Source organism: Eurytemora carolleeae, unplaced genomic scaffold (assembly GCF_000591075.1).
Source record: "Eurytemora carolleeae unplaced genomic scaffold, Eaff_2.0 scaffold560, whole genome shotgun sequence".
In the NCBI taxonomy this organism is placed as follows: domain Eukaryota; kingdom Metazoa; phylum Arthropoda; class Copepoda; order Calanoida; family Temoridae; genus Eurytemora; species Eurytemora carolleeae.
This window is the reverse complement of record NW_019396449.1, coordinates 136,568-163,938: the sequence shown is the minus strand read 5'-3', so window position 1 is coordinate 163,938 and position 27,371 is coordinate 136,568. Positions and strand designations below refer to the sequence as shown.

General features: G+C 34.1%; 2 protein-coding genes across 3 annotated transcripts; both read right to left on the bottom strand.

The window, feature by feature from the left end:
* Positions 1-80: 80 nt before the first annotated feature.
* On the bottom strand, positions 81-12,873 carry LOC111703502 (NAD(P) transhydrogenase, mitochondrial). Of its 2 annotated transcripts, XM_023475454.1 has the most exons (32): positions 12,780-12,873; positions 9,200-9,310; positions 8,740-8,781; positions 8,538-8,631; positions 8,129-8,174; positions 7,867-7,980; positions 7,699-7,809; positions 7,561-7,613; positions 7,360-7,483; positions 7,122-7,227; positions 6,278-6,371; positions 6,086-6,149; positions 5,912-6,013; positions 5,670-5,825; positions 5,415-5,531; positions 5,064-5,211; positions 4,723-4,947; positions 4,276-4,408; positions 3,810-3,915; positions 3,679-3,742; positions 3,477-3,583; positions 3,211-3,324; positions 2,997-3,132; positions 2,789-2,935; positions 2,552-2,638; positions 2,292-2,439; positions 1,792-1,903; positions 1,613-1,710; positions 1,201-1,304; positions 668-800; positions 428-534; positions 81-232 (listed from the first exon to the last, which is right to left on the bottom strand). In XM_023475454.1, exons 4-32 carry the CDS (start codon positions 8,594-8,596, stop codon positions 171-173), a joined length of 3,177 nt encoding a protein of 1,058 aa, XP_023331222.1. In that variant the 5' UTR covers positions 8,597-8,631; positions 8,740-8,781; positions 9,200-9,310; positions 12,780-12,873; the 3' UTR covers positions 81-170. The 2 variants fall into 2 exon arrangements, with proteins under 2 accessions (XP_023331222.1, XP_023331223.1); XM_023475455.1 differs by lacking the exon at positions 12,780-12,873 and having other exon boundaries at positions 9,200-9,555.
* Positions 9,726-21,407, bottom strand: LOC111703504 (isocitrate dehydrogenase [NADP]). The gene is made up of 19 exons (XM_023475458.1): positions 21,276-21,407; positions 20,689-20,789; positions 20,442-20,517; positions 19,754-19,816; positions 19,465-19,551; positions 18,953-19,039; positions 17,864-17,923; positions 17,583-17,623; positions 17,311-17,352; positions 16,834-16,948; positions 16,650-16,754; positions 16,005-16,078; positions 15,225-15,333; positions 14,757-14,840; positions 13,164-13,232; positions 13,026-13,055; positions 12,567-12,661; positions 12,427-12,505; positions 9,726-9,833 (listed from the first exon to the last, which is right to left on the bottom strand). Exons 1-19 carry the CDS (start codon positions 21,405-21,407, stop codon positions 9,726-9,728), a joined length of 1,557 nt encoding a protein of 518 aa, XP_023331226.1.
* Between the last annotated feature and the right edge of the window lie 5,964 nt (positions 21,408-27,371).

Below are 27,371 nucleotides of genomic sequence, written 5' to 3'. Positions count from 1 at the left end.
CAATTTTGTGATTTAAGGTCATGCAGATTTTTTCAACAATAAAATTCTTTCTTATTGGCACAATTTTAAAACTCAATGGATAATTTGAAGCAAGAACATTTACTCAAATATTACTGACTCCATATACATGTTAAGGTCTCCAGAAATAGTTTAAGCTCTTGGGTTCAGAATTACATATTGTAATGAGCGCGAAGTCCAGCAAGAAGCCCGTCGCAGGATTTTTTGGCATCTCCTAGAATGACAATAGGTTTGAAATTAGCTTTATCGAATCAAAGATCTAAACTTTAGTTTAGTGTGGGTATTATCTTTGTAAGCTTTATATTGATATCCAATGTAAATCAATGCTGGTTCACAAATACAAAAATGCATTACACAAAAGTTCTAATCAAATAAAGGATTGAAATTCATTAATGATAAATTTACTAACCTAGAAGCATAGCATTATTCTCGTTAAAGAAGATTGGGTTGTCAACAGCAGCATATCCAACTCCAAGAGAACGCTTCATTACAACACTCTGGGCTGACTTCCACACTCTAAAACAATTGAGTTTTCAAAAGATGTGCAAATACATTAGAATTAGTTTTTTTTATCAGGTTCAGTGTAAAACTTATTTGCAGAAAAATAAGATAAGGAATATATTTTTTTTAATATAATTAAGTAACTTACTTGAGAACTGGCATGCCGGCAATAATAGAGTTGGGATCATCCTCAGCAGCAGAATTAACGGTATCATTGGCTCCAATTACAAGAACAAGATCGGTGGATGGGAAATCATCATTAATCTCATCCATCTCCATAACTGAACATCAATTAGTTTATGCGTTAAAAATAAACTTATTAATTGAAATGAGCTGAAAACTTTAGAAATTTGGAATTCGAGATCAATGCTTGATCTAGGAGTGTCTAAAATGCAACCAATTAAAGTGTTGATTGCAATTTTTTAATTTAGCGGCGAAATCAATGAGAGCTCTCATTGGTCGGAATTCAGCAGGGATATCCATTAAGCAGAAAAGTGTAGACAGTGGATACCGAGATTTGGGAATCGGAATTTAGGGTGTCCAATACTAAAGTTTTTAGCGTTGGTCTGGGTAAATTGCTTAATTGCTGTGTTTTCTGTTAGTTGGTCTGTTAAAAAAAATCATTACTTAATTCTTAGTCATATTTTTATCCCTGTTTAATGAGTCTTATTGTTTATTTACCGATATCGTATGGAACACCAGCCTCAGCCAATAGTACATTAAGTTGTCCTGGCATACGTCCAGCTACAGGGTGGATTCCAAACCTTACATTCTTTCCTTTCTTCCTAAACAATATTAATACATTCAAAACGTTATTTTCAGAACAGGAATCACTGGTATCTAGAAAACTCTGAAAGTTAGTTATCACATTTTTAAACAGTCTCTGCTTTGAAGTGTCACAACGCCTTGGCCATTGGTTTCATTACACCAACTCGCTTGTACGTTTCTGTAGCCCCAGACATATACATTTTAAAATTGCAAAGAACTTGTTTCTGGCTAATGTTAAGAGGACAAATCGACAAATTACTTCTCAATTTTGCTTAAGAGCTTAACTATCTTGGTTTGCAGTGGAATATTGAAGATTGAAACTTACTTGAGAATAGTGCAAAGTTCAGCAACAGGGTACTGTCCCTTAGCAACGGCGAGTCCATAACCAGGAACAATAATAATGCTCTTAGCATCAACCATGGCCTAAATGAAAGTAATTTATGATTCAAATTCAATGGCATTGTTTTTCTTTAAATAAACAAACTAAATTACGAACATATTTACCTGAACAGTTTGGTCAATATTCCATTCAGTTACTGTTCCTGTTATTTCCATAGGTTTTCCTCCAGCAGTGCTACTGGTTCCAAAACCTCCCAAAATCACATTAGGGAGGGATCTAGGAAAAATTTATCATTAAAAATCTCGTTCTATTCCATCTTGTGAAAGTTAACTCAAAGATCTTCAGCAAATCAAATCATAAACGTTAACAGGTTCATGGCTCTTTAAGCTGACAAGACTGGGAAAAATGCGAGCCCTTCAAATCAAATCAAATCATAAGTTGCAGGGATTGCCTAAGACTCCAGTAGCGGATTGGAGTTTCAAGTCCTCCCCATTCCCTTTTTTTAGCCCGGCCTTCTGTTTATTTTATAAATATACTTTTAATGATACTTTTTATTTACTTTGTAATTGCGAAGCGCCCAGCCACACGACCAAATTTGAGCCATGCCCCACTTTAGAATACTTAACATCCAAGGATTGCTACACAGTTTATTAAGTTATTTTACCTGTTCATAGCAACACACATGATGTATGAAAGAATAGCTCCTGAGGCTCCAATGAGAGATCCAACAACTGTCATCAAGTTATTGTTTAGCATAAAACCTTCAGCGCACAGTGCCCAGCCAGAGTAGGAGTTCAGCACAGTAATAACAACTAAAATATCAATATTTTTTAACTTCTAACAATACAGCTTTACACTGCATCAATATTAAAAAACGACCTGTAAAGTTATGAAATTTTAGATAAATGTTAATATATTATTAACCTGGCATGTCAGCTCCTCCAATAGCCATTGTCAGGGTAACTCCCATAACTCCAGATAGTGCAGCGGTAGTTCCAAGCATTCCCATTCCTACAATATGTACATAAAATAGAATGTACTAAGATATTAAATTTATCTTTAAGTCAATCACTAATCACAGAAAGAAAAAATACAAAAAATTGTAGAATAATGTAGTTTTGTTCAATTGCTAACTTAAAATTGCAAATTAAACAACTTTACCTACGGACATGGAAGGGTCAGCAAGGTAGTATCCCATAGCTCCAACATTAGCAAGAAGAAGACCGGCATTCAATGCATGCCTGCCTGGCAGCATCAGTGGATTGGAGCTCAGTAGCCCCTGCAGCTTACCGTAGGCAATCAAAGAACCTAAAAGAAAAGGTTAAAATAATAATAATATTGAATAATACAAAATAATGTGTTTTTTTACCTGTAAATGTGACGCCTCCAATATATGTTCCGAGGAACAACGCAGTCTTGATCATGGTAGCTGCTGGATCAGTTTCAAAGGTGGGATAATGGTCAATATAGGTTGAGAAGCAGGTAAGCACAGCTGCCATACCAACCTAGTTTAATAACAGAAGTTTGTTAACCATGTGAATAGTAACGAATAAACAATTTAAGAATGGATAAACTAATCTTACCAATGAGTGGAAAGCAGCAACAAGCTGAGGTAGATCTGTGATCTCAATACGCTTAGCAATCACGGTTCCAAGACCTCCTCCAGCTATGGCAACTCCAATCATTTGAGTCAGCACCTATAACAATAATTTGGTATCAACCATCAAAATTAGATTGAACACTTCAAACAATGTATTTTGATGTATCATGTAACTGTACTAGCCCTGTCCTGACCATACCGGAAATGTTATTTTCATATGATGACTGAATATTCTGTGTGTGTGTGTACCTCCTGAGAAGGCTGGACTAGTCCAAGAGTTGCTGCAATACCACTCGACACGCCGATTATTCCAAGCATGTTTCCAAGTCTAGCAGTAGGCTGAGCACTTAATCCAGCTTAAAATAAGATGAATAAAAAATACGAAAATGTGAAAGAATCACAATTATGAGACTTCATTGATAAAAAATTATTAAAAAACATTTATGTATACCAAGCGCTCCAATACAGCAGAGGGATGAGGCAAGATACGCCATCTTGTGAACTTCAGGGTAACCCTGAAAAATATGGTATTTTATTTCATTTTATTTAGCAAAAACTAATTTTAATATTGAGTTATTGAACCTGTGTAACAGCCCATCCGTAAGAGGCTAGGAAAGTGGAGATAGGGATTCCCATAAGATACTTATACTCTGGAGGGTCAGTTGGTCTCTTGAACATGTCAAGCATTCTTAAATAACATATAATAATCATATCATCATTAAAACTGTAGTTTCATATTAAAATTGGATCTTATATGTATGACATGTATGTATTATATTCATATATATAAAGTTGTAATGTTTGTGTTTGTTAGTCCAATCAAAATTCTGAACCCCTTGACCGATTTGCCTCAAATTTTTATTTGGAAACTCGGAAGAACCACGTAAATGTTCTTGGTTTGATTTTGTGATTCTAAGTTGAGTGGGTCTACTTTAATAGGAACAGTTAAATTTCCCGGTAAAATCCACCAATTGCGGGTAATCAGTGGGAGTAACAATGAATACCCTGGGCAACGCTGGGTTCCCAAGCTAGTATTGTATAAACCTACCTAGCAGTGACAATGAATCCTCCGAATACGTTAATAAATGAGATAAATGCAGCTCCAGCAGCTAACCCTTCGCAAGCATTAGTTGGGTAATATCCCCCTCCCATACACAGCAGACCTCCAACTGCAGTTATACCTGGAACAAATATTCATTTCAAGTCTAAAACTTATCTATGTATGTACAAAATTGTAATCTCTGTTTGTCTATCTGTCTGTTTATTTGTCCGATCAAAACACAGGAACCCCTGGACCATATTGCCTCAAATTTTCATTGGGCTTTGTGATTCTAAGTTGAGTGGGTCGACTGTAATAGCAAAAATTTAGTTTCCCGGTAAAATCGTTCAAGTGCGGGTGAACGGGGGGAGAAACTGTTTGTAACATGGGCAGCGTTGGGTTTCCACGCTGGTATACCGTAAATCTAGATAAATTGGATGAATTATTAATTTATACCTGATATAGCATTGGTTACAGACATAAGAGGCGAGTGTAGAGCTGGCACTACACTCCAAACTGTGTGATATCCAACAATGCAACCCAGTCCGAATGTAGTGGACATGTTGGTGAAAGCTCCGTTAGGGGATCCAACTCCCAGTGCATTGATAGCACCCAGACCTGCGCTATACTTAACTGCCTGAGTTAGCTGAATATTGAAGTGGTTTGGTGGTGGTGGTGGCTCTAAAAATAAAGATCAATTTAAATATTATAAATTAAATTTGCGAGTTTTTTCTTCGTTTGACAAAAGAAATTAAAAGGTAAAAAATAACTCTCACAAAAATTTAAATTGAAATTTCCTTTGGCAGCTGCAGCGGCCTTGGGCGATACTGCGGCAGCAACAGAAATGGGAGGATTTGGAGGCCAGGTCTTTGCACCCTTATTGAGGACAATAGATCCTCTAACAACATCATCAGTCATATCAAGGTAAAAGTGATCCTTGGTTCCCTGAGAAAGTAAAATAGAATGATTGTTTAAAGTTTGTAAATGTATTCATTTCGATTAAATTAATTTCTATTTAATTAGCCAGGGATTGTCTAAAAGCTCTTTGATCTAGCTGATGGGGTATGCCATCACAATCCCTTCCAGGTCAAGACTTTGTAGCTTGACATAGTGTACAACTATGGATAAATAAACAAGTTAATGTTTACCTGCATAGACAGCATCAGTTTAGAGATATTGTTGGCGTAGAGAGTAGAAGCTTGTGTAGGAAGACGTGAAGGAAGATCAGTAAATCCAATATGAGTTACATTGTTGTAGGTGTAAACCTAGTAAAGTATAACGGTATACTTCAATGTAAAAAGGATTACAAAGTAAAAAAAATAACAGTACAATATTGAATACAAGATCAAAGGCAAGATAAAGGAGGCAAATACAAGAATTATAAATGTAATTTAAAAGTAAACCTCTCCAGGCTTGATTGTCTCAATGTTTCCTCCAGCTTCAGCTGCTAAATCTACAACAACACTACCAGGCTTCATGCTGTCAATCATATATTTCTTGATGAGGATAGGAGCAGTACGCCCAGGGATGAGGGCAGTAGTAATAACAATATCTACATCCTAAAAAGAAATAATTGATAGATAGTTTTCTAGTCAAATATCGAACCGCATTTATAAAAAAAACTGTACGCTAATTGTTCACTTACTTTGCATTGATCGTGGAAAAGTTTCATCTCTGCCTCAATAAACTCCTTGGACATCTCTTTAGCATATCCTCCTACAGTAGATCCATCCTCCTGGATATCTACCTAATAAACATTTCATATAAATAAAAAGTAAATCATCCATAGTCGAAACTGAACCCATTAAATCTTATTAACCTCTAAGAACTCTGCTCCCATACTCTCAACCTGCTCTTTTACTGCTGGTCTTACATCAAAAGCTCTGCAAATACAGACAGTTAAAAAGTAATCTCTAATAATTTAAATGTTTAATGAAAAACCTGATAATAAAAATAGGGTAAGGTTCTTGGATTTTCAGATTTAGGAAATATAGATAATATAGTTTGCTACCTGACAATAGCTCCCATATTCTTAGCCTGACCAACAGCAGCTAGACCAGCTACTCCTCCACCAATAACAAGAACCTTTGCAGGTGGAACTTTTCCTAAACATTGGTTTTGTGTGAAATACAGTGAAACCAGGACAGTAGAAAGACGACTAAAAATTCGTCTTTGATCTTGAAATTCATTTTTAACATTTAGTCGTGAACCTACATCAATGTCATTCTTGAAACAATAACTACAAAATATGAAAGACGACTAAAAATTCGTCTTTGATCTTGAAATTCATTTTTAACATTTAGTCGTGAACCTACATCAATGTCATTCTTGAAACAATAACTACAAAATATGATTCATGAACAATAACTACAAAATATGATTGATGAAACAATAACTACAAAATATGATTCATGAACAATAACTACAAAATATGATTGATGAAACAATAACTACAAAATATGATTGGTGAAACAATAACTACAAAATAAAATTCATGAACAATAACTACAAAATATGATTGATGAAACAATAACTACAAAATAAAATTCATGAACAATAACTACAAAATATGATTCATGAAACAATAACTACAAAATTCTCCTAGGCCAGGCATTTCCAAAATGTAGTCTGCCTTTTATTGAGCTATCAATTTTACCCGGGATATTGAGAATTTCGGTTAGTTTTTTAAATGGTTAAATAAATCCGAAATTGTCGAAATCTGAATGAAATTCTTGGACACAATCTATGAAATTGATAAAGATATGTAAATAAAACTGAAGAGGCAAGATTTGTCAAAATTGTAAGTCTCACGATAGTGTACACTGTACAGTTCTCTGGTGAGAAAATGAACTGACCTGCAGCTGTAATTTGTCCAGTGAAGAACCTGCCAAAGTGTTGACTCGCCTCAACTACAGCTCTGTATCCGCTAATGTTTGCCATGGAGGAAAGGGCATCAAACACCTTTATATATATATATATAGAGCCATACTGATGAGTCCTAATAGGACGAAACACTGTGTCTATGTGTATATATATATATAATTAATAATAAAATGTTGAGAATAAGGATTTAAATTGATTATAAATACCAACCTGAGCTCTGGAGATCCTTGGAACACAATCCATACCAAAAGCAGTTATTTTCCTTTTAGCCAGAGCATCAATAAGATCTTGGTTCTGAGCAGGATACAGGAAGGAGTACAGGGTTCCTTCGTCCCTGAATAAAATCACCATAATTTCTTTGTCGGTAAAGAGTTCAATAATCACTGCTCAAATATTTAGGAATTAACGAACCTGAAAAGGCCAGTTTCAGCAAGGGAGGGTTGTCTCAGCTTCAAAACGATATCCTTGAAAAAAGATTTATTTGAAATAGTTTGTGATAAATAAATAAAAAATTATATATTAATATTTGTTTCAACAACATTGATTTACCGATTTAAAAGCAGTGTTCTTGTCAACTATTTTAGCTCCGCTGGCTGCAAAGTCATCATCTCTGAACTGAGAAAGAGCTCCCGCACCAGACTCAACATGTACAGTGAATCCCTTAATAGAATAAAAAGTTAATTACTGTAATGTTTAGATATATAATTCTAAAATTACCTTCTTGACCAGCATAGCAGTAGCAGCTGGAGTGATGGCAACCCTCTTCTCATTGGTCCAGATCTCTTTAGGAACTCCGATATTCAGCTTGTTGTAAGGAATACCTTTAATCTCCTGAACCACACCCAAAACCATATTAAAAAACATTCATTCGGTGAAGTTTCATTGAAAAGCAGATTAATAAGAATAATTGTTTCTTGTCAATTCAAAATAAGTTTGTAAAAAAAATATAAAATATGTATAAAGTATGTAAGGTGGATCCCTGAGGCGCGGCATCCTTGAATCTTCGGGCTGAGGTTCTCAGTCCCCTGCAGTAGTAGGATTATTAAAAAAAGCCTTTTACTTAGAAAATGATGCAATTTCCATACTGTCATTTCTATAGAAATTTAATAAAATATATAAAGCTAAAAACGCAAAAAGAAAAATGGAGTTAACAACTATCTAGTGGATGATATAAGCTCCAAACTTGCAAAAAAATCTGAAGTTGATAGCAACTTCAGTGAAAGCCATAAAACTGTGGAATAGGAAGACGATAAAGGTTTCTTATTTTTTTATCTTGTTTTAGTTTTTGCTTAGTGAAGTATGACAATAATATGATTACAGTATGAAATTTACTTCTATACTTCATCAGGAGACCAGAGAATAATCTAAACAATCATAAACAGACTGACCTGCATGTATTGTTTGCTGGCTGCAGTGTAGAGAGTGGTACACGAAGAAGCCCGGCCATGGCAATAAATTTGACCGAAGTGACTTTGTGTTTACCTAAAAAAATTGAAATTATGCTTTATTTAAATAAATGTCACGTAACATCAAAGAAAACAGTTTCGAATTATGTAATCTCGATTTCACCTATTCTTATAATAATATAACCTGTTCTTAAAGAATCAGACTGGACAGGCCAAGCCTTGTACTCTGAAAATATAAGACATTAATAATCCCACCTAAAAATGTTTTCAGGTGCCCCTGTCAAATGCGCAGTAGCTGACGCTGCCAAGTGAATAGGTTGGTCGGGCCGGGCCTAGATACTGAAGTGTTAGGTTCTACATTCACGTCAGCGAAAGCTAGACTTATCCTTATTGGGTAGTAACAGGCCGAGCCTCTGCTTTCTAGGGTCAAAGAATACACTTGCAGTTGTTCCTATATATACTAGTAAACAGACCCTATACTTTATGTCTATATAGTCTATAGTAAGGTCAAGCCATACATAATTGTAGACAAAATCGAATTTATCTATACATTACATTTTTTAAAACCATCCCAGGAAAAACGTAAGTAAAAAATCATAGCCATAACACCCGCCCCCCTTCCCTCCCCTTTAAAGCTTACATACTTTAGTGATGGAAGAGATTTAGTTTTGGCAACAATTTTGCTGACGCTTAAAGCATGCAATAGGTCTTTCACTTCTCACTGGATCATTTTCAAACAAACTTTGAACAAAGATCTGAAAATATTCTGTTAAAATGCATTGAATTGCAGGATTTTACGTTCTATACAAGATTTAAGTTTTATATTAAACAAAGAAAAATTTTGAGATTTAAAATATTGGAAACAACAGCATTTTGGCAACGTACATTTAGGAAAATTAATTTAATTCATTTAGTTGAAAGAGAAAATAAAAAAATATCTAATAAATATATGCACGATCGTTGGGTCATGCAACTTTGAGGGTTCTATTCTCTTCAACCATAAGAAAGACTTTAATAGCTGTCCATAAGCTTATTGAATATCTTCGATGGTCTCATTGCTTTCTCAGCCTTAACATTTCAAATTTATTCATCTTTTATAATTGTGAACTGAGAAATTTTCAAATTCAAAACGTATTAATAAAAAATAATTAAAATTGACTGAATAAATTTTTAAATTTCCTTGGCTTCGTCAAGTTTAAAGTATCCTCCGACATCACAAGGAGGTCCCTGACAGTCAATAAGATCCTTCATGATCTGAGCCTCATTATCGGCAAGTGCCTAGAAATATAGATATTTGAAAAATACATTACAGGGGACATTAGTTCCAACGCAAACACTAGGCCCACAGAGTGTTAGAAATGGGCACAAATTGAAAGACTGGGGTTTTAGGATCCCGGTCCATATCGAGTGTAAAAGTCGATATTAAAAACTGTAACCAACGTCTAACTTGACGAGGACAACAATCTCAATTTAAAAATATTTTCTGAAGTCAAAATTATTACAGAAGTTCTTTTTTTATTAAAACCCCTGACCGGTTTTAAGAAAATGTGAGGTTTTCTATTTTCGAACAAATCCTGAATTTGAATCAATTTCGCGTTTTAGAGACACACCACACTCTCCCGTTTCTGACTATAATCCGCAATTCAGAACAAAAATCACTTTCATAACTTACAAAAAAAATCACTTAAATTAAATATTATCTTATGAAGACTAAACAACTGCTGAGATATTTCTAAAAACAAAGTTTCTACATTTGATTGGTCAAATACAAGGGACATTAGTTCCAAAACTATCACTTGGCCCATTTTTTATACTGAGTGTTAGATATGGGCACAAATTGAAAGACTGGATTTTTAGAATCCCAGTCCATATCGAGAGTAAAAGTCGAAAATAAAAACTATAACCAATATCTTATTATAATTTTAACTATTTTCTTAAATCAAAATTACAAATGGAGTTCTTTTTATATTTAAACCTTTGACTGTTTTCAAGACAATGTTAGGATTTAAATTTCAGAACTTATCCTGAATTTGAATCATTGCAGCGTTTTGGAGACAAAACCCTATTTTTGATTATGATCCACTTTTAAGAACAATGCTCACGTTTGCATTACTTACAAAATCAGTCAGTGAAAGTAAGAATTATCATATGAAGACAAAATTAACTTCGAAAATCTTAGTTTCCACATTTATTTGTTAAATGAGAGTGTAAAGTTGATTTAATTTCCCGCATTTATTAAAAACAATTTCCCGTATAACTAGTAAAATCTTTATTCGAGAACAAAATAATGTTAATAACTAGGCCATCTTCTATTACAACTTTTAATTGTGGCTATATCTATGAGCATCTTCTCTTTGTACAGTATAAAACAAAGACAAAAAAAGTTTGCGGATTTCATAATATTTTTTCGCGCATTTTCAAAATTTTGATTATTCATAAAACTTCCCTAAGTAGTCACTTGAGGTTCAACACCAAATTTGGGTCCGATCGGTTCAGCCGTTTTGACCTTTATGGGATACAAACAAACAAACTAAATTTATATATAAATTTGATTTCTCACTGCTGTAAAGATTTAAAATTATAAAATAACTGTTTTTATTTTTCTATTTTGTTTATATTTTATCTTATCAAGAAATTTTGTTTTGTTACGTAAGTGGGTAAATGCTTTAACGTTGTAACGTTGACATTGATCTCAAAACCAAGATATGTTACAAAAACATTCGGTAATTGTTTAGAATTAGGGATGTATTCGAAAATGAAATAAAGTATAGGCAAAAATTAAATCTCACACCTTATTATTAGTTCAAAGTTGACATTTTTTGTTTCAATATATAGTTTTAGCCATTTTTTATAAATGTATGTTGTAGTTTTGTTCAACTCGGCTTGGAGTTAAAGATTTAATTTCCCTATTTTCAATAAACAATTTCCCGCATTACTTGTTAAATCTAGTTTGTAAAAACAAACTAATATTAATATTTTAATTTCTCAATGCTGTAAAAATTATAATTTAAATTATAAAAGAACAGTATGTTATTTTTTTCCTATTTTGTTTCTATTTTAACTTTTAAAAAAATCTTGTTTTGTTACGTAAGTGCGTACATGCTATGCTTGAAAATTGACATTGATATGAATTCGAGTAATTATCTGAAAACCAGGATATGTTCCGAAAACGCGACACGAGCTGAAATCCGGTAATTGTTTAAAATAGGGATATGTTCGAAAATGAAATCAAGAATCGTCAAAAACTGATTCTCACACCTTATATTAGTTTAAAGATGGCTTGTTTCAATATATAGTTTTATTTGTCATTTTCTATAAATGTACAGGGTTACCTACAAAGAATGAGACTTCAGAGACGATTGAATGGAATTTGTAAAGTTCATTTTCTAGCATTCAGGGTTCCTTTTCGGCTAAACTGTATTATATCTGTGCTTCATCATTCCATAATTCATTAAAATACAAAATTTAATGCAGAAACCAAAAATCACGCATCAAATAGTCTTATTTTTAGAGTTTTGGGTCGTCTTTACAGTCTCATCCTTCGTGGGTAACCCTGTATGGTGTAGTTTTGCTCAACTCAGATTGGATTTAAAGATATAAACGCATGGAAAAGATAACTTTGCAGACTTAGCCCATTCACTCAGTGTTAGAATTAGGCCACGTGTTAGTTTTGAAACTAATTTCCCCTTCTTTAGGTCTAAAAATATGAAAATAACATAGCTGTCCATTCAAATCGCGGGAATTGCACCAACACGTTCTACATCAACAGTCAGAGAATTACTATCCTTATAAATCTAATTTAAACAATAATGCAGGCATGTCTGATACTCTCAATGCTAAAACCCAGAAAAAAAGTACATAACAAGCAAACCTTAGCAAGAGGTTCCCATGAAGCATCCTTAGCTGCAAGTTCCTGGGCCCAGTATAAAGCTACGTAGAAATTGGAACCTCTGAACAAGATTTGAACTATGAAACACATTTACTACTAAATACTTTAATAAAATGTTTTACCTATTGTCGATCTGCTTTCCTTTTCTGCCGGGGGACTTGTTGTTTTCCAACCATTTTCCAACAGCATTCATAAGAGTGTCTCCAAGCAGAGTTGACTAACGAATATAAATTTAAATTTCAATATTTTAAATCGAATAAGCGTCGTTAATTCGGACAGTTCTTTAATTTTCCTAAATGTACGTTGCCATAACTTCAAATTCAATGCAAATTAACCAAATATAAAAGGCATAGATCTCCAATAACCGTAAGTGTGGAAGAACTGAATGAATTGTCAAGAATTTAAAAGATTGCGGAATTTTTACGAATTTTTCGCGGATTTTCACTTTTCAATACTTCAGTATTTAATGGAGAAAAATAAGCTTCATCACTGTAAAATTATTTCTAGCACTGTTTCCATAAATTTTGAAATCTAAAAAATACTAATTCTCATAAATATCTAAACGTAGAAATTAATGTTACCTTGGGGTTATTTGTTCTCTCTCCAAGCTCCTGAAATATTTCATGAAATCAAATACAACAGATATTAATATACTCAACACGACGAATTTGAAAAATAAAAAAACAGTTAAAAGCAGAAAAAGCTGCGCTCAACCCTACCTGAAATCCGATAGCAGTGGCAAGATACTCTCCAAGAGAATCCCATCTAAGATGACCCTCTTTCAAGAACTTAAATTAGATAAATTTATTATGACAATCTAATATGATCATTGATCACATTCAGAAATGGATTTTTTTACAGTAAATTATGTCAAAACCATGGGCAGCATTAGGGTGGAAGGTTGAAAATGATCAACAAGATTTGGAGGATAATAAAAAATATTAATTTTGAGTGAAAAAGTGGTACCGCAGGAATTTTCAAAAAATCTAATTATAATCAAAATTAAAGGGCTAGAAGGTGCCTGCTCTCTCTTCTTGCGCTCCTAAATTCTCCAGGGGGGGGGGGACGTCCCCTCAATTTTCCAGGAAGTGGGAACGTTCCGCAAATTTTTCAGGGGGAACCTTAATTTGTTAATTTTACACCTGTTGGAATCATAATTTTGAAAAACTGTATAACAAGCTATAGGGAAAAAAAAAGAAAATTGGGATACGTTGAACACAGAGCCAAGCATGCAAAAATTGTAAATTTAAGTTTTTTTTCTACTTCAATCTCTTAAATTACTGCTTTCACATTTGAACAAATTTTCGAAAAGATTGGTTCAGCCCTGGCCTTTTACGCCAATCCTTTAAACCCTTATAAACTAAATTTTGCCTCCCCCCCCCCCCAGAAAAGTGCTTAGGTGCGCCCCCAGATCTAATTTTTGGAGGGGATGGAGCAGTCAATTCCCCTCAACCCATTCTCCCTGAGTAAAATAAGGGGTTTGGGTTGGGGCACAGTAGGTTGTATTATTCTGCACTAAATTTTAGAAAGACGGTACATGAAAGGAGTATTTAAAATATAGAGCAGGCACCTTAAAGGGGTTGGGGGAAACAGGGAAATCCCACTGAACAAAATAGCAAAAAAGATGAAATCATAATGTGATATATTTATTTCAAGAAATCCATTAAAACACCAAACCACCGGCCCGCTTGTCATTGACCCCGTAGAAGTGTGAGTTAACAGACTTTACAATTCTGGGTGATTTTGCGTAGATAAGCTATCATGCTTATTTAATTAGCCCCCTCCCCCCACCCTCCACCCGTTAAATATTGAAAAACCTGTAACCGCGGTCCATAAATTGTCCATAGAATTTTCTGCTCCTTTTTAAAGAAGAACACCTACCTGTTCTACATGTACAGGTGCTGATCCTTCTACTCTTGTTTCTAGGAGAACACCTACCTGTTCTACATGTTAAGGTGCTGATCATACTTACCTGCTCTACGTGTTTAGGAGATGATCCTCCTGCTCCTATTTTAAGGGGACACCTACCTTTTCTACATGTTTAGGTGCTGATCCTTCTCCTCCAGTTTTAAGGTTAACACCTACTTGTTCTACATGTTTAGGGGCTGATCCTTCTCCTCCAGTTTTAAGGTTAATACCTACTTGTTCTACATGTTTAGGGGCTGATCCTTCTGCTACTGTTTCAGGGAGAACACCTACCTGTTCTACATGTTTAGGGCTGATCCTTCTCCTCCAGTTTTAAGGTTAATACCTACTTGTTCTACATGTTTAGGGGCTGATCCTTTTGCTACTGTTTCAGGGAGAACACCTACCTGCTCTACATGTTTAGGCGCTGATCCTCCTGCTCCTGTCTCGAGGAGAACACCTCCTGCCAACAGAGGAACAATAGACAGCATCTAACCGGGACACGTCCAATTATTAATATAAAATAGCGAATTTTAACAACGGATGTAACAAACTTTCTGAAACCAAATCCATTATTTTAATCTTTAATATTTCACAGAAATTAACATCCGCTTTATTAGAAAATAGGTTTGAATAAATATAAAATGTTTAAATACCCACCCGCCACTCTCCCATGAGTAAAAATGGGTTAGGTTTTAAGATAGCTGATAGGAAGTCAATGAAATTGCCGATTCTAAAAATAGGGGGGGGGGGGGGAACAGACGAAATTGCTAAGATTTTAACCAAAAATAATAAATGTTATGATGCCCAAGTTCCTTAGCAGATGTTCCAAGCTCAAGAATTGGGAACAGATCGGTCAGGTAATCTCTCAAAACGTTCCCGGTCACAGTGATTGTGTCATGACCGGCGCGTGCGCGTAAACAAGCATCCTTCATTGCCTCGACAGGTGTGGCGAAGCTAATATCTAGTCCTACAAATCCAAACCTCAATGGCTATGAAGACATAACATTGAAAGATGGAATTAGCTAGAAGGCCATAAAACTGCAGAATAGGAAGACGACTGTTACTGTCATATGATTATAGATAGTCAAATAACATAAAAAACATCAATTGTGCAGTGTGCAATAATTTAATAATTTAAAAGCTGATACACTTACAACACTATTTGCAAAACATAAGATAAAAATGCAGTAATGCCGTACTCTTAGTCCTCAGTTTTATGATTCCTACTTTGAAAATGTTCATCTTGATCGGGAACTCGATGGGTTGACAAATAAAACTGAAAATCTCGGAATGCTGGTAAAACCCCAGTTTAAACCAGTTATAATCACTAAGAGCTTTGCCTAATATTATTAAAACTAAAATACATACCAACATTCATTAGAATAACTATTAAATACTAAAATACTAATATTTGTCAAGGTTTAAAGATTCCTGTAGTATCGTGTTCAGCAAGGTACTTTTTACAGAGAGCTATCAGGTTTGCATCGTGAGCCCTGCATGACAAAATTTAATATCAAAATGTCTTAACTAAAAATCGTCAACTGTTTTAACACAAAATACCAATTAACTTCAGAAAAAACCTTCACTTTTATTGTGTTTTCTTATTAAAAGATGGATGAGGACTAAGGGGCAGCGAAGGTTGTTTTTCTAACCTGGCAGGGTCTAGCCAAAATACAGCTTTAGATCCACTTGCTCTTGCTCTATTAACAGCCAACTTGACCCAGTCCTAGTATAATAAACACATTCAACAAAAATTTACAATACATTTTTCATTCAATATTAAGGTAATTGTCAAATTAGACATGACTTGTAGCTTTAAAAGTGCCATGAACGAAGAAATGTCTGGGAAAATAAGGTGGATATCTTTAATTTTCAGTATGAATTTTTCACGACTTTATTTTAGAGATTAGATTGGTAAATAATTTGAGAACAATCTCCATATAATTAAATTATTCCTGTACAAATTTGTAAAACACTAGCCATTTCTAAAACAATTAACCTTTAGCAGGTTCTCCGATCTCAAGAAAAAACTAATTTGACATTTATTTTACAGACTTCTCAAAAATTTGAATGTCAGAAAACCTTTCCTGATGAGATGCAATTTAAAGAATTTGAGCCGCGGTTTAGATCTGCCAAAACCCGGTTTAAATTAAGCGCCGGCTTAAATTTAAACCGCCGCTCAAATTCTTTAAATTCGGTCACTGGAGTCATACGAGTTGTCACAAAAAAGGTGGGACTGGATAGGTTCAGCCGTTGACGTTTAACAGAAACAGACAGATAAGTACAATTATAGAAACCTTGATTGGAGCATCCTTGGTCTGGCACATTCTCCAGATATCTCCAGCTTCAACTGAGTGTGAGAATATTGTGTTACCAGCATCATCGGTCACAACAACTGTTCCCTAAATTTAAATTTCGTTCAATTCTTATTAAATGGATCCTAAGCACTAATTCGCATGTGCTGAATGAAAACAAACAAACCTTGGTTGGGATCTCGAAGGTCTTGTCATGAGAACCGTATTCTTCAGCTTTCTGTGCCATCAAACCAACATTAGATACGTGACCAGTGGTTTTCCAGTCAAACTGCCCGTTCCTTCTAAATGCAATAGACAACTATCATGTACCCGTTGTTTACAGTCGAGACTATCGATTAAAAAATAAAATTAAATTCGTTGTTTTTAAATCTTCAAAAAATGTGACCGTTTTTATTCTGTGAATTGTCTATTATTTTTAAATCTACAAGTATTAAAAATATGCCCAGATGTTTAAAAAAGTGTCTAATATAACAATTGTTTTCTTTTATCAATCATAAAAAAATCAAAATGACTAAAGTTTACATAAATTGTCACTTTGTGACCACGTAATTCCTAGCGAGGGGTAAATTCTCTTACAGCAGCTATATGTTATTTCTTTTTAGTTTAAATATTAGTTTTAAGCTGATAAAGCTTTTAATCTAACCTGCAGTCGTCGATAATAGCTCCGTACATTGTAGCGTAACATCTAAAAAAGAATTATATTTATAAAAAGGCTTAAAATTTATTATCAAATTATTTAGAAGTCGATTATTCTTAAATTTAGGATTGGGCTTTTTTGGATTTTTTTGTATAAATTTTTCCCAAGGCGTTTTCCATAAAACAATCTATAACCTATCAGTAATCAGTATACACTACACAATCCTTTTATAAAATAATTTAGAATAAAGAATCATTCATTTGCATCTTAAATCTCACCTATCTGGGATAATGCATTTCACTTCCTCCAGTTTGTCATCCTGACACACAAACAGAAATAAATAACTTTTCACAATTTCAGAACATTTGGTGAATATCAAATTTAAAACAAATTTTTAAAATGAAATTCCAAAAATTTTCGTTCAAACGTATTTCAAATATTTCATCTATGACTTTGTTCTTGTTATATATTAAATCCCTTAAATAAATTCCTTTGATACTAATAATATTATGATCATTATTATTATTTCCTTGTTCCACATTTGTCCTCCGTCTCTGACCACATTTGGCATACTGGCATCAATGATGACGTCACTGGGTACATGCAGGTTTGTAATCCCCTACAACAATACTAAATTAATACTCAGCATATAACAAGCCTTTGGGGAAGATCTAAAACTCTTTAAAATACAAAAATCTTAACGTTTAATTTCATATAACTCTAGACGTTCAATTTCATGTAATTCTCCCATTTATATTAGATTTATAACGTTGCCATTTAAATCTTCATCGATATTCTTATCGTCCGCACGGGAGAACATGAAACTCTCCCTCATCAATGATCCCACGAAGGTTACCGCTATGAATAGGACATGCCACTTCAGAAATTAAAGGTCACTTGAATTTATGTAAACATTCCATTTTACAATCATATTCTGTAATGGTGTACTAATAGAAACCTAAGAAAAGAAAGAAACAAATTAAAATATTAGTCATAATTTTTTTTATAGCTGTACTAACATTTCTATGGATTCATGAGTTTTCTAATGCTTATTTCGGACACACCCTGCGGTATACATGAATGTATACTGCATGTATACAGGATTACCCAAAAAGGATGAGACTTCACAGACGACTTTAGTGAATGTATACTATCTGTATTTTGTATTCATGAGTCCCTGCAACTGTAAACTGTTTTTCTTTTCGTTGCCAAATCATTTAATAAGCCATTGAATTACTACATTTCAGGCAGAAGACATAATTTGAACTTGGAGTCGTCATATTTTAAGAATTTTTTATCGTCTTTGCAGTCTCATCCTATGTGGGTAACCCTGTATACACGAGTTAACTTAGAGGTCAATCTGAGTATTTGCGTCACGACTGGGCTAAATGGGCAAGTCTTACTATCAGCTGTATGTTTGCGTCAGCAGACCAACTGGACAGGTCAGACTAGCAGCTACAGATTTAACTGCTACTAGGCAAATATTTAAACAGATATACAGGAAGGAGGGGAGTTTACTTCGCGTTGATCATTTTCTATTAAAACAAGACAAATCCCGAAATAAGAAGTAGCGTCGTTAAACTGACATTAAAATCGCATAACAGTTATAAACTTACAGCAAAAGAAATTGTTAAAAACGTTTATTTACCGCATTCGAATCGACCATGGCGAGCTTGGGTCTGGTGTTATATGTAGCCATGAGGTCAGCCTCCACTTCAGCCTGCTTAGGATGTCCCTAAATATAAAATTAGAGGCTAATTATGCGATATGCACATTGTAGGAAACGATCGGCAATAACTTAGTTCTCTTCAATTCCACAAAAATCTTGGTTTATGTCTTTATTTTGATAGAATTCTGTGGTTCCTAGTAAAGATTTTAAAACATTTAAAACTTAAAGTTTTGAACCAAGTCACTGCCAAACCAAGGAAATTATTTTTGTATTCCAAAGGTGGATCACTAGGCTAGGACAATTATAACAGGATACAGGATTTAGTTGAAATGGTGACTAGCCGAAAAACATTTTGTAGCCAAAGTCGAGTTCATGGTCAAATTTAAAAATCCAAAAGCGCTTCGCAGAAATTTCAGGGCTAAAAATTAAAATAAAACAAATGTGGATAATGTTTTTTGGTTCTTGGAAAGAAAACCGTAATGGTTGCTTACCTTGATTTTAGAGTACACGTCACCTAGTCCATTGTTTACATTAACCTTAAGCTCAGCAAACAAATCAGCGTGTTTAGCAAACACATCCTGACAATTGGAATAAGTTTAGTTTTGGTTTCACATTTCAGTCTTAATATTTTACTCAAATTGGCAGATATTTCCACTTTTAAACCTGCTGAAACTAGTCACTTGTTAATACGCAGTTCAGAGAAAATGGGACAGAATTTTTTTTTGGATAAATCAAGAAAATCAAATTTCTACCCAATCCTCGGCCAAAAACTCTGGATACCTTGAAGTAAACTTTAACACAGTGACCGAAGATGATTGGATCTGAAACTTTCATCATGGTCGCCTGACAACATAAATTCAACAAAATATTCAATTTAAGAATAAAAACGTTTAAAATTCAAAAAGAATTCAAAAAAATTTTGCCTAGCAAACTAGATGCTAACACAAGCCTAATTTTTCATGAAAACTATTTTTTTTTTGAGAATTTTAAAATTATTTTAGTTGAAAAAAGTTGAACAAATTTCCTTCATGTGCAGAGACATCATCAGTCCTAGAAAAATAGTTAAATTATGAAACTACAAAACCAAAAGTGTCTAGTTCAAAACCCCCCCCCCCCAACAAAAAATAATTAAAAATCTGCTTATGATATGATTTACTATTTGATCCGTTATAAAATTATATTTAGAACTTGTTTAAAAGCCTGTAGTTTTGATTTGATATTTGTTTTAAATGTTTATATTATCGAAGCAACGCAAAAACTGTTCATAGTTAAAAGCGAATATTTTATGAAACACAACATTTTCAATTAAAAAATATTATTTCATTAAAAATAAAGCTCATGTATTTATTATGGCAATACTAAAAACCGCGCATAGAATCAGCTGAATTATACAAACTCATGTTTAATAACTCCCGTCAGCACCTTCCTAGCTGCATTATACAAACTCATGTTTTTTATTTCTTTTAACCTTTGTCGAAGCAGTCTTGGATTTCTTTTTCAAAGAACTCAGTAAGTTGGGCCACACTGATCCTATATTTATAAAACTTTAATATTAAATTTTAAAACAGGTTTTTATCGTATTAGTATTTGTTTATACTAGTCTTAAAAATGCCAAGTCGAAAAATCTCAGCTGAAATAATGTTTAAAAAAATCAATGATAAAAAGTCCAATAAATGACCTAATTGAACTATAATTGACGTGAGCTAAAAATGTACCTGGAAGCGTCAATGACCTCTCCCTCCTGCAGGGCCAGGGACTCCTTCAAGACCTTGGTTGTCCCGTCAGCACAGTGCATGGTTATTTTTACATTTCCAGCCTTAACAATTGATCTAACAGAATGTGCTTTAACTTTATCATGACATTAATGCAGGGCTTTATAGTCGAGGATTGTAATTGTACAATGTACATGTTCACCCATTACAAACTAAAAATATGACAAATAACATTATTTAGAACCTTGAAATCTTCCGAAAATAGTATTAGCCCATAAAATCTTCCGGACATAGTATCCAAGTCTATAGTATTCGCCGCAAATACTTTTCGAGTCCACAATAGTAGCAAATATTATCCAAGTCCACTCAAGTATCTGCCGGAAATGGTATCTTAAGTCCATAATATCTGCCGCAAATATTGTCAAAGTTCCTAATTCTGCGGAAAAAAAATATCTACGTCCAATTAATGTGCCACAACTTAGTCATACCATTTTATTCCGTCCCAAATTTTGGAGCCTTTATTAAATTTTTTTTTTAATGACAATTTTTATTTATACGTGCACCAACTGATGATGTATTGTAGGTAATACCTTAGACATGATATGAGATTTTTCAGATCCATAAAAGTCTCCGTCCGACATAGATGCTACACAGGTTCTCACATCGGTCTTCCAGGGTCGCATAGCAGGGGACCTGGAGGAGGGGAACAATATTGGGCTCATTAAATTAGAAACAAATAATTGTATGAAAGGAACTGTAAGTTTTAAGTGATCCTTTTTTTAAGAAGAGTAAGCAAAATTCACACCGGTGATATGTTCAATAATGTGGAAGATAATATGGCCATTTTTTCAAACTTAAAACTGTTCAATTCTGACAATTTCCTTCAGTGTTTTTCTATAGTCCCTTCTACAGAGAGCAATTTTAAAAGATAAATTTTAATGGAGACAACATGAATATCTCTTTTATGAATCAAAATAATTTAAATATATACGCTTTGATAATTTAGTGCGTTTTAGTCAATTCTTAAAAAATCATGTAAAAGCCTCAAATTATGTTTTCCTTTTTTCGATTCTCTTTGCATTTTCCTTGACTGGGGCGGCACAACGACGGTCGGAGTTTCCCTCTCTTAGTACAGGGTTAACAGCACTCCCTAGCACCTAGATTACAGGGTTAACAGCACTCCCTAGCACCTAGATATTACAGGGTTTACAGCACTCCCTAGTACCTAGATATTACAGGGTTAACAGTACTCCCTAGTACCTAGATATTACAGGGTTAACAGTACTCCCTAGCACCTAGATATTACAGGGTTAACAGTACTCCCTAGCACCTAGATATTACATGGTTAACAGTACTCCCTAGTACCTAGATATTACTGGGTTAAAAGTACTCCCTAGTACCTAGATATTACAGGGTTAACAGCACTCCATAGCACCTAGATATTACAGGGTTAACAGTACTCCCTAGCACCTAGATATTACTGGGTTAACAGTACTCCCTAGCACATAGCTAGTACCAAGATATTACAAGGTTAAAAGGCTAGTAGCACTTCTAACAACCAAAAAATTAATGGGTTAACTGACTTTGAAGCTAATTATTTCAGAAATTAAACCCCAATAACAATAAATATCTAAATTAAAAACTACCTTAGAGTAGGTCTTTTTGATCTTCTCTTCCTCTTCATTCTGTTAAAACCAACAAAAAAACTAAATTTAAATATTTTGGAACTAAGTGACCAAATTTAACAAAGGAATATAAAGAATTAGTTAGCCCTCTGCTCTTTAACTTAAACTGGCCAAAAGAAAAGTGGTTTAACTACGTCCAGGTAGTTCAACTACTTATCACTATTGGTTCCAAATTAAAAATTTTGAATTGTAAAAATATCCATGTTGATTCCTTGGGGTTAGCGGGGTAGTCAGGAACATTATATCCTTTAGCCTGTAACCAATTCGGTCAACTATTTAATTGATTTAACTTTACGATAAGATAAAGTGTTGGAAATAGTAAATTTGAAATTATTACAAGGAATGTAGCAAATTGTTTTCTAAATCTGCTCAGCCCGTCCTAGAGTTGTGTTTTTTTTCGCGTTTCTCTTTTACGTGAAAAAATCTATCTGTGGAAAGCCTGTCTGGCGGTTTAATTAAATTCTTCGGGCACAACCAACCCTTTCGAGGCATTTCTTGAAAACCTTAATTGGTTTCCCATTTTTTCCACGGATTAAATTTAACTTTGCACTATGTGTTCAAAGTAGCATTTCAAATTGTGTTCAAAATGGAAAATTTTGGACAAAGGCATTTTTTCTTTTCTTTTTTCTGCTTAAATCATTTCAGTTACCAGATGGAATTATTGTGGATTACAATTATCAATTATCATTTTAGAAGAATTGGCATTCTTAAAGAAACAGAACTGGCAGATCTGTTTGTGTAAATGAAATATGGTTTTCTAATCCATGCCTGGACGTCTAAATTTAAGGAAGTGAACTTTCACCAACATTTTTCAAATATTTTTCTTCTCAAAATCGGCTAATTTCGGCTAGGCCAAAACTTTTTATTTCAAAGTTATGTCCATATTTTGTTAATCAATTAGTCTCATGACGGCAGAAATGTGCCGATTTTTCCCGATTTTAAAAATTTTCGTCAAAAATACATTTTTTAATTCACCTTCATAATTTAATCACAACTTGCCCATATAGTACCATTAATGTTTTCAAACGCCTTATAGTTCTAACCAATCCTTAAGCTTTAAAAATCCAATAGCTTTAAAAAAAGTTATCAACCAGCTTGTAAGCTATAATAGAACCATCAAAATATCATTTTAAAAATAGGTCCAAAAAAAGGTTTTTTAATTACTAATCGGCAAAAAAAACTTGCTTTTGTAATGATTTAACTTCAAGAAGCTATAAATCATAAACCAATAAATACTTCTTAATAATTCCCCCCACAAATTTGCTTATATTCAATATTTTTTTTTGGGGGTGGAGACATGACATTTTAGAATTTTTCACATGCCTGGACAAATAGTGTTTTGGATATCGAGTTTAGCTGACGGAGCTGAGGTATCCAAGCATTTTTCAACCCAGTTTATTTGGAATGTGGTTGACCGTGTAATTGTTCCTGGAGTTCTGCAATGCAAGCAACAAGCTGGGGAACGGAGGCAGAGATATTCGGCAGCTTGATAATATTTCCTTCAGGGGTCTAAACAATATTTCCTTCAGAGGTCTAAACAATATTTCCTTCAGAGGTGAACAATATTTCCTTCAGGGGTCTAAACAATATTCCATTCAGTTCAGTGGTCTAAACAATATTCCCTTCAGAGGTCTAAACAATATTCCCTAAAGGGGTCTAAACAATATTCCCTAAAGGGGTCTAAACAATATTCCCTTCAGGGGTCTGAACAATATTCCCTTCAGTTCAGTGGTCTAAACAATATTTCCTTCAGAGGTCTAAACAATATTCCCTTCAGGGGTCTAAACAATATTTCCTTCAGAGGACTAAACAATATTTCCTTCAGAGGTGAACAATATTCCCTTCAGGGGTCTAAACAATATTCCATTCAGTTCAGTGGTCAAAACAATATTCCCTTCAGGGGTCTAAACAATATTCCCTTCAGAGGTGAACAATATTTCCTTCAGGGGTCTAAACAATATTCCATTCAGTTCAGTGGTCTAAACAATATTTCCTTCAGAGGTCTAAACAATATTTCCTTCAGAGGTGAACAATATTTCCTTCAGAGGTCTAAACAATATTCCATTCAGTTCAGTGGTCTTAACAATATTCCCTTCAGGGGTCTAAACAATATTCCCTTCAATGGTCTAAACAATATTCCTTTCTGGGATCTAACCAATATTTCCTTCAGAGGTCTAAACAATATTTCCTTCAGAGGTCTAGACAATATTTCCTTCAGAGGTCCAAAGTTCTAAACAATATTTCCTCCTTCTTCCTACCTTAGCAAGTTCTCCAAGAGCGGCAAGTTCATCAGGAATCCTTTGCTCAGGGGTTAATCTATAGTATACAATAGTAAGTAGGGTTGGACAATCACTTGTTTTTTTTTACTTTACAGTTTTTGAACTCTTCCAAAAAAAACTCAAAGGGTTCCTAAGTTTTAAAATTGTTTAATTTTCTTTCCTAACACTGCTATATTTTACTTTAGAGATAAAATACATGCAAAAACGAACAAGTTTTGAAATGTCGGAAGTTAAAAAAACAAAAAACAAAAACAAGTTCTTCCCCATCACTGTGAGTACATTAGTATAGTTTAATACAGCAAAAAATACAAAATATAAATCTGTAATTATAGATCAAAAACATTAACAGAGGCAACAAAAAAAATGGCCTAGGATAATAATACAAGATTAAGGAAAACAAAGTAAAACAGAAAGGTATAGAACAGAATAGAGTATAACACCCTTAGTTGGACCAAAAGTAGCTTTAGAACAGTGTCCGAATTTAATGAATTTGAGCCGCGTTTTAGATCCGCCCAAAACCAGTCTTAATTGAGCGCGGCTTAAATCTTGAAACATTGAATACAATTTTTAGTGGAAACAACCATATTTGAGCCGCGTCTCAAATTTAAGCTGCGGCTCAAATTATTCAATTTCGGCCTCTGGAAAAGAGGACAAAACAAAAAAGATCCTTGCACACCAGATCAGAAAAAAATGGGAGGCAAGAAAAAATGGAAGAAACAACTGGATGCCAGTGTAGCAGAAAAGAAAATAAAAAATAAAAAATGTAACAATCGAAAAAAAACCCGGAAAAATTATCAAAACATAAAAAAATGGAAAAATCCAAATTTCAACAGAGAAGAACAAATAATGGGTCCGTCCTAGTGAACGATTTTTGGCCCCCCCCCCAGCCCTCCTATCAATTTAAAATTATTTATTTATTTATTATTATTTAGGGTTAGGTTAGGACACTTTCTGGGCCGAGCGCTGCGGCTAGGACAGGCTAGGGGGCCGAGCGCTGCGGCCACGGGTTAGGTTAGTTAAGACACTTTCTGGGCCGAGCGCTGCGGCTAGGACAGGCTAGGGGACCGAACGCTGCGGCCACATGGTCAATTATATCCATGTCTAACATATAAGATCCATGTACAAAATTGATCGGAGGGGGGCCTGGGGGGGGGGGTCCAAAAATCGTTCTCTAGGAATATACCCAAATAATTAATGTGAATGGAAGAATCAAGATTTAACAGAAAAGGACAAATAATTAATGTAAATGGAAGAAACAAGATTTAACAGATATGAACAAATAATTAATGTAAATTTAATTAAATAATCAAAAACATAAAAAATTATAAAAAACAATTTTTAAAAATCTTTCTAACCTTTCCGGGAAATGAGCAATAAGTCGTCCTGCCACTGAGATATCTCTTTTCTCAACCTAAACAATTTACAAGAGTAATATTTTGTAAGAATTTAAAGAATTGATACTTTTAACGCAGAAATTTAATTTTCTTCCCTTAAACATCATTTACTTTTCCCAATTCAGCAAAAAAATAAATATATAACGCTCAGCAATAAAATATCTACTCTTAAAAAAAGGGGGGGGGGCATGATTTTTTTAATTACAAAATCTAATTTACACAAGTTCAAATAATACCATGATATGTGTGGACTGGAACCTTCAAAATTGAGTTTTTTTGGCAGTAGCAATTTATTCACTGTTTTTAAATACAAAAATGTTAACCTAATAATACAAGTCACAGGGTCTTCTTAGCTTAAATTTAACCTTCAGAAAGATATAATGTAAAAAAAATTAATGTTAAAAATATAAATATTTGATTGATTGACTAGAGTTTGTATGTGTATGAAGGCCAGAAATCTGAGGGAGTCCGGTTAGAATTTGACTAAAGCAACTGGCCAGCATCCAAACATTAAATATGATGTTAGGTACTTTCCCAAAGGATTTTTCCCAAGTGGCAACTTCCTAAGTATACAGTTTCCCAAGCAGCAATTTCCCAAGTCTATCCTAGCCTGCGGCGCCTCAGAGGGCCTAATTCAACCTTTGGGAAGTTGCTGCTTGGGAAATTGCACGTTAGGGAAGTTGCCACTTGGGAAATTGTCACTTGGGAAGTCGCCCCTGGGAAAATGCCTTTGGGAAAGTACCTTAAATATGACTAATAATGATAAAACTGACTATGTATAGTGTATACGTACGGTGATTTTTATATAATTAATGAATTTTTTATAAAAAAAAAAAAAAAATAATATGGTGAGCATAAAATAAAGTATTTAAGTTTTTCTAGGAAGATACATCTTAATTCTACTTATATAAAAAACACGGGCTTTGATAAGGTGTTCCAAGAAAGGTACATCCGGAAACCCCATTGCTTTGGTTACATCTCAGGTGTACTGCAGTTTGTGGAAGAAATGTAAACAAACTGCAAACTCATGTTAACATTGACTGAGCCCGAATCGTGTCATCGATACTTTATGCAAACATATGAAGTCTTCACTTACTCACTTAGCAACATTACCCCTCTCGGCGAAAACAATAGAATGCATAGTAAAATTAGATAATGTGCTGACACCTATACTTTATACGACATCTGGCAGACAACCACAATAGAGTACAGAGACATAAAAAGTACGTCGTAAATACGCCAGTTGAGTTGGCATGATTCGGGCTCTGTGTAGTGTTTTTTTTTAGTTAACAACAGAGATACAGGGTTCTTCTTGGTTACCCAGACTA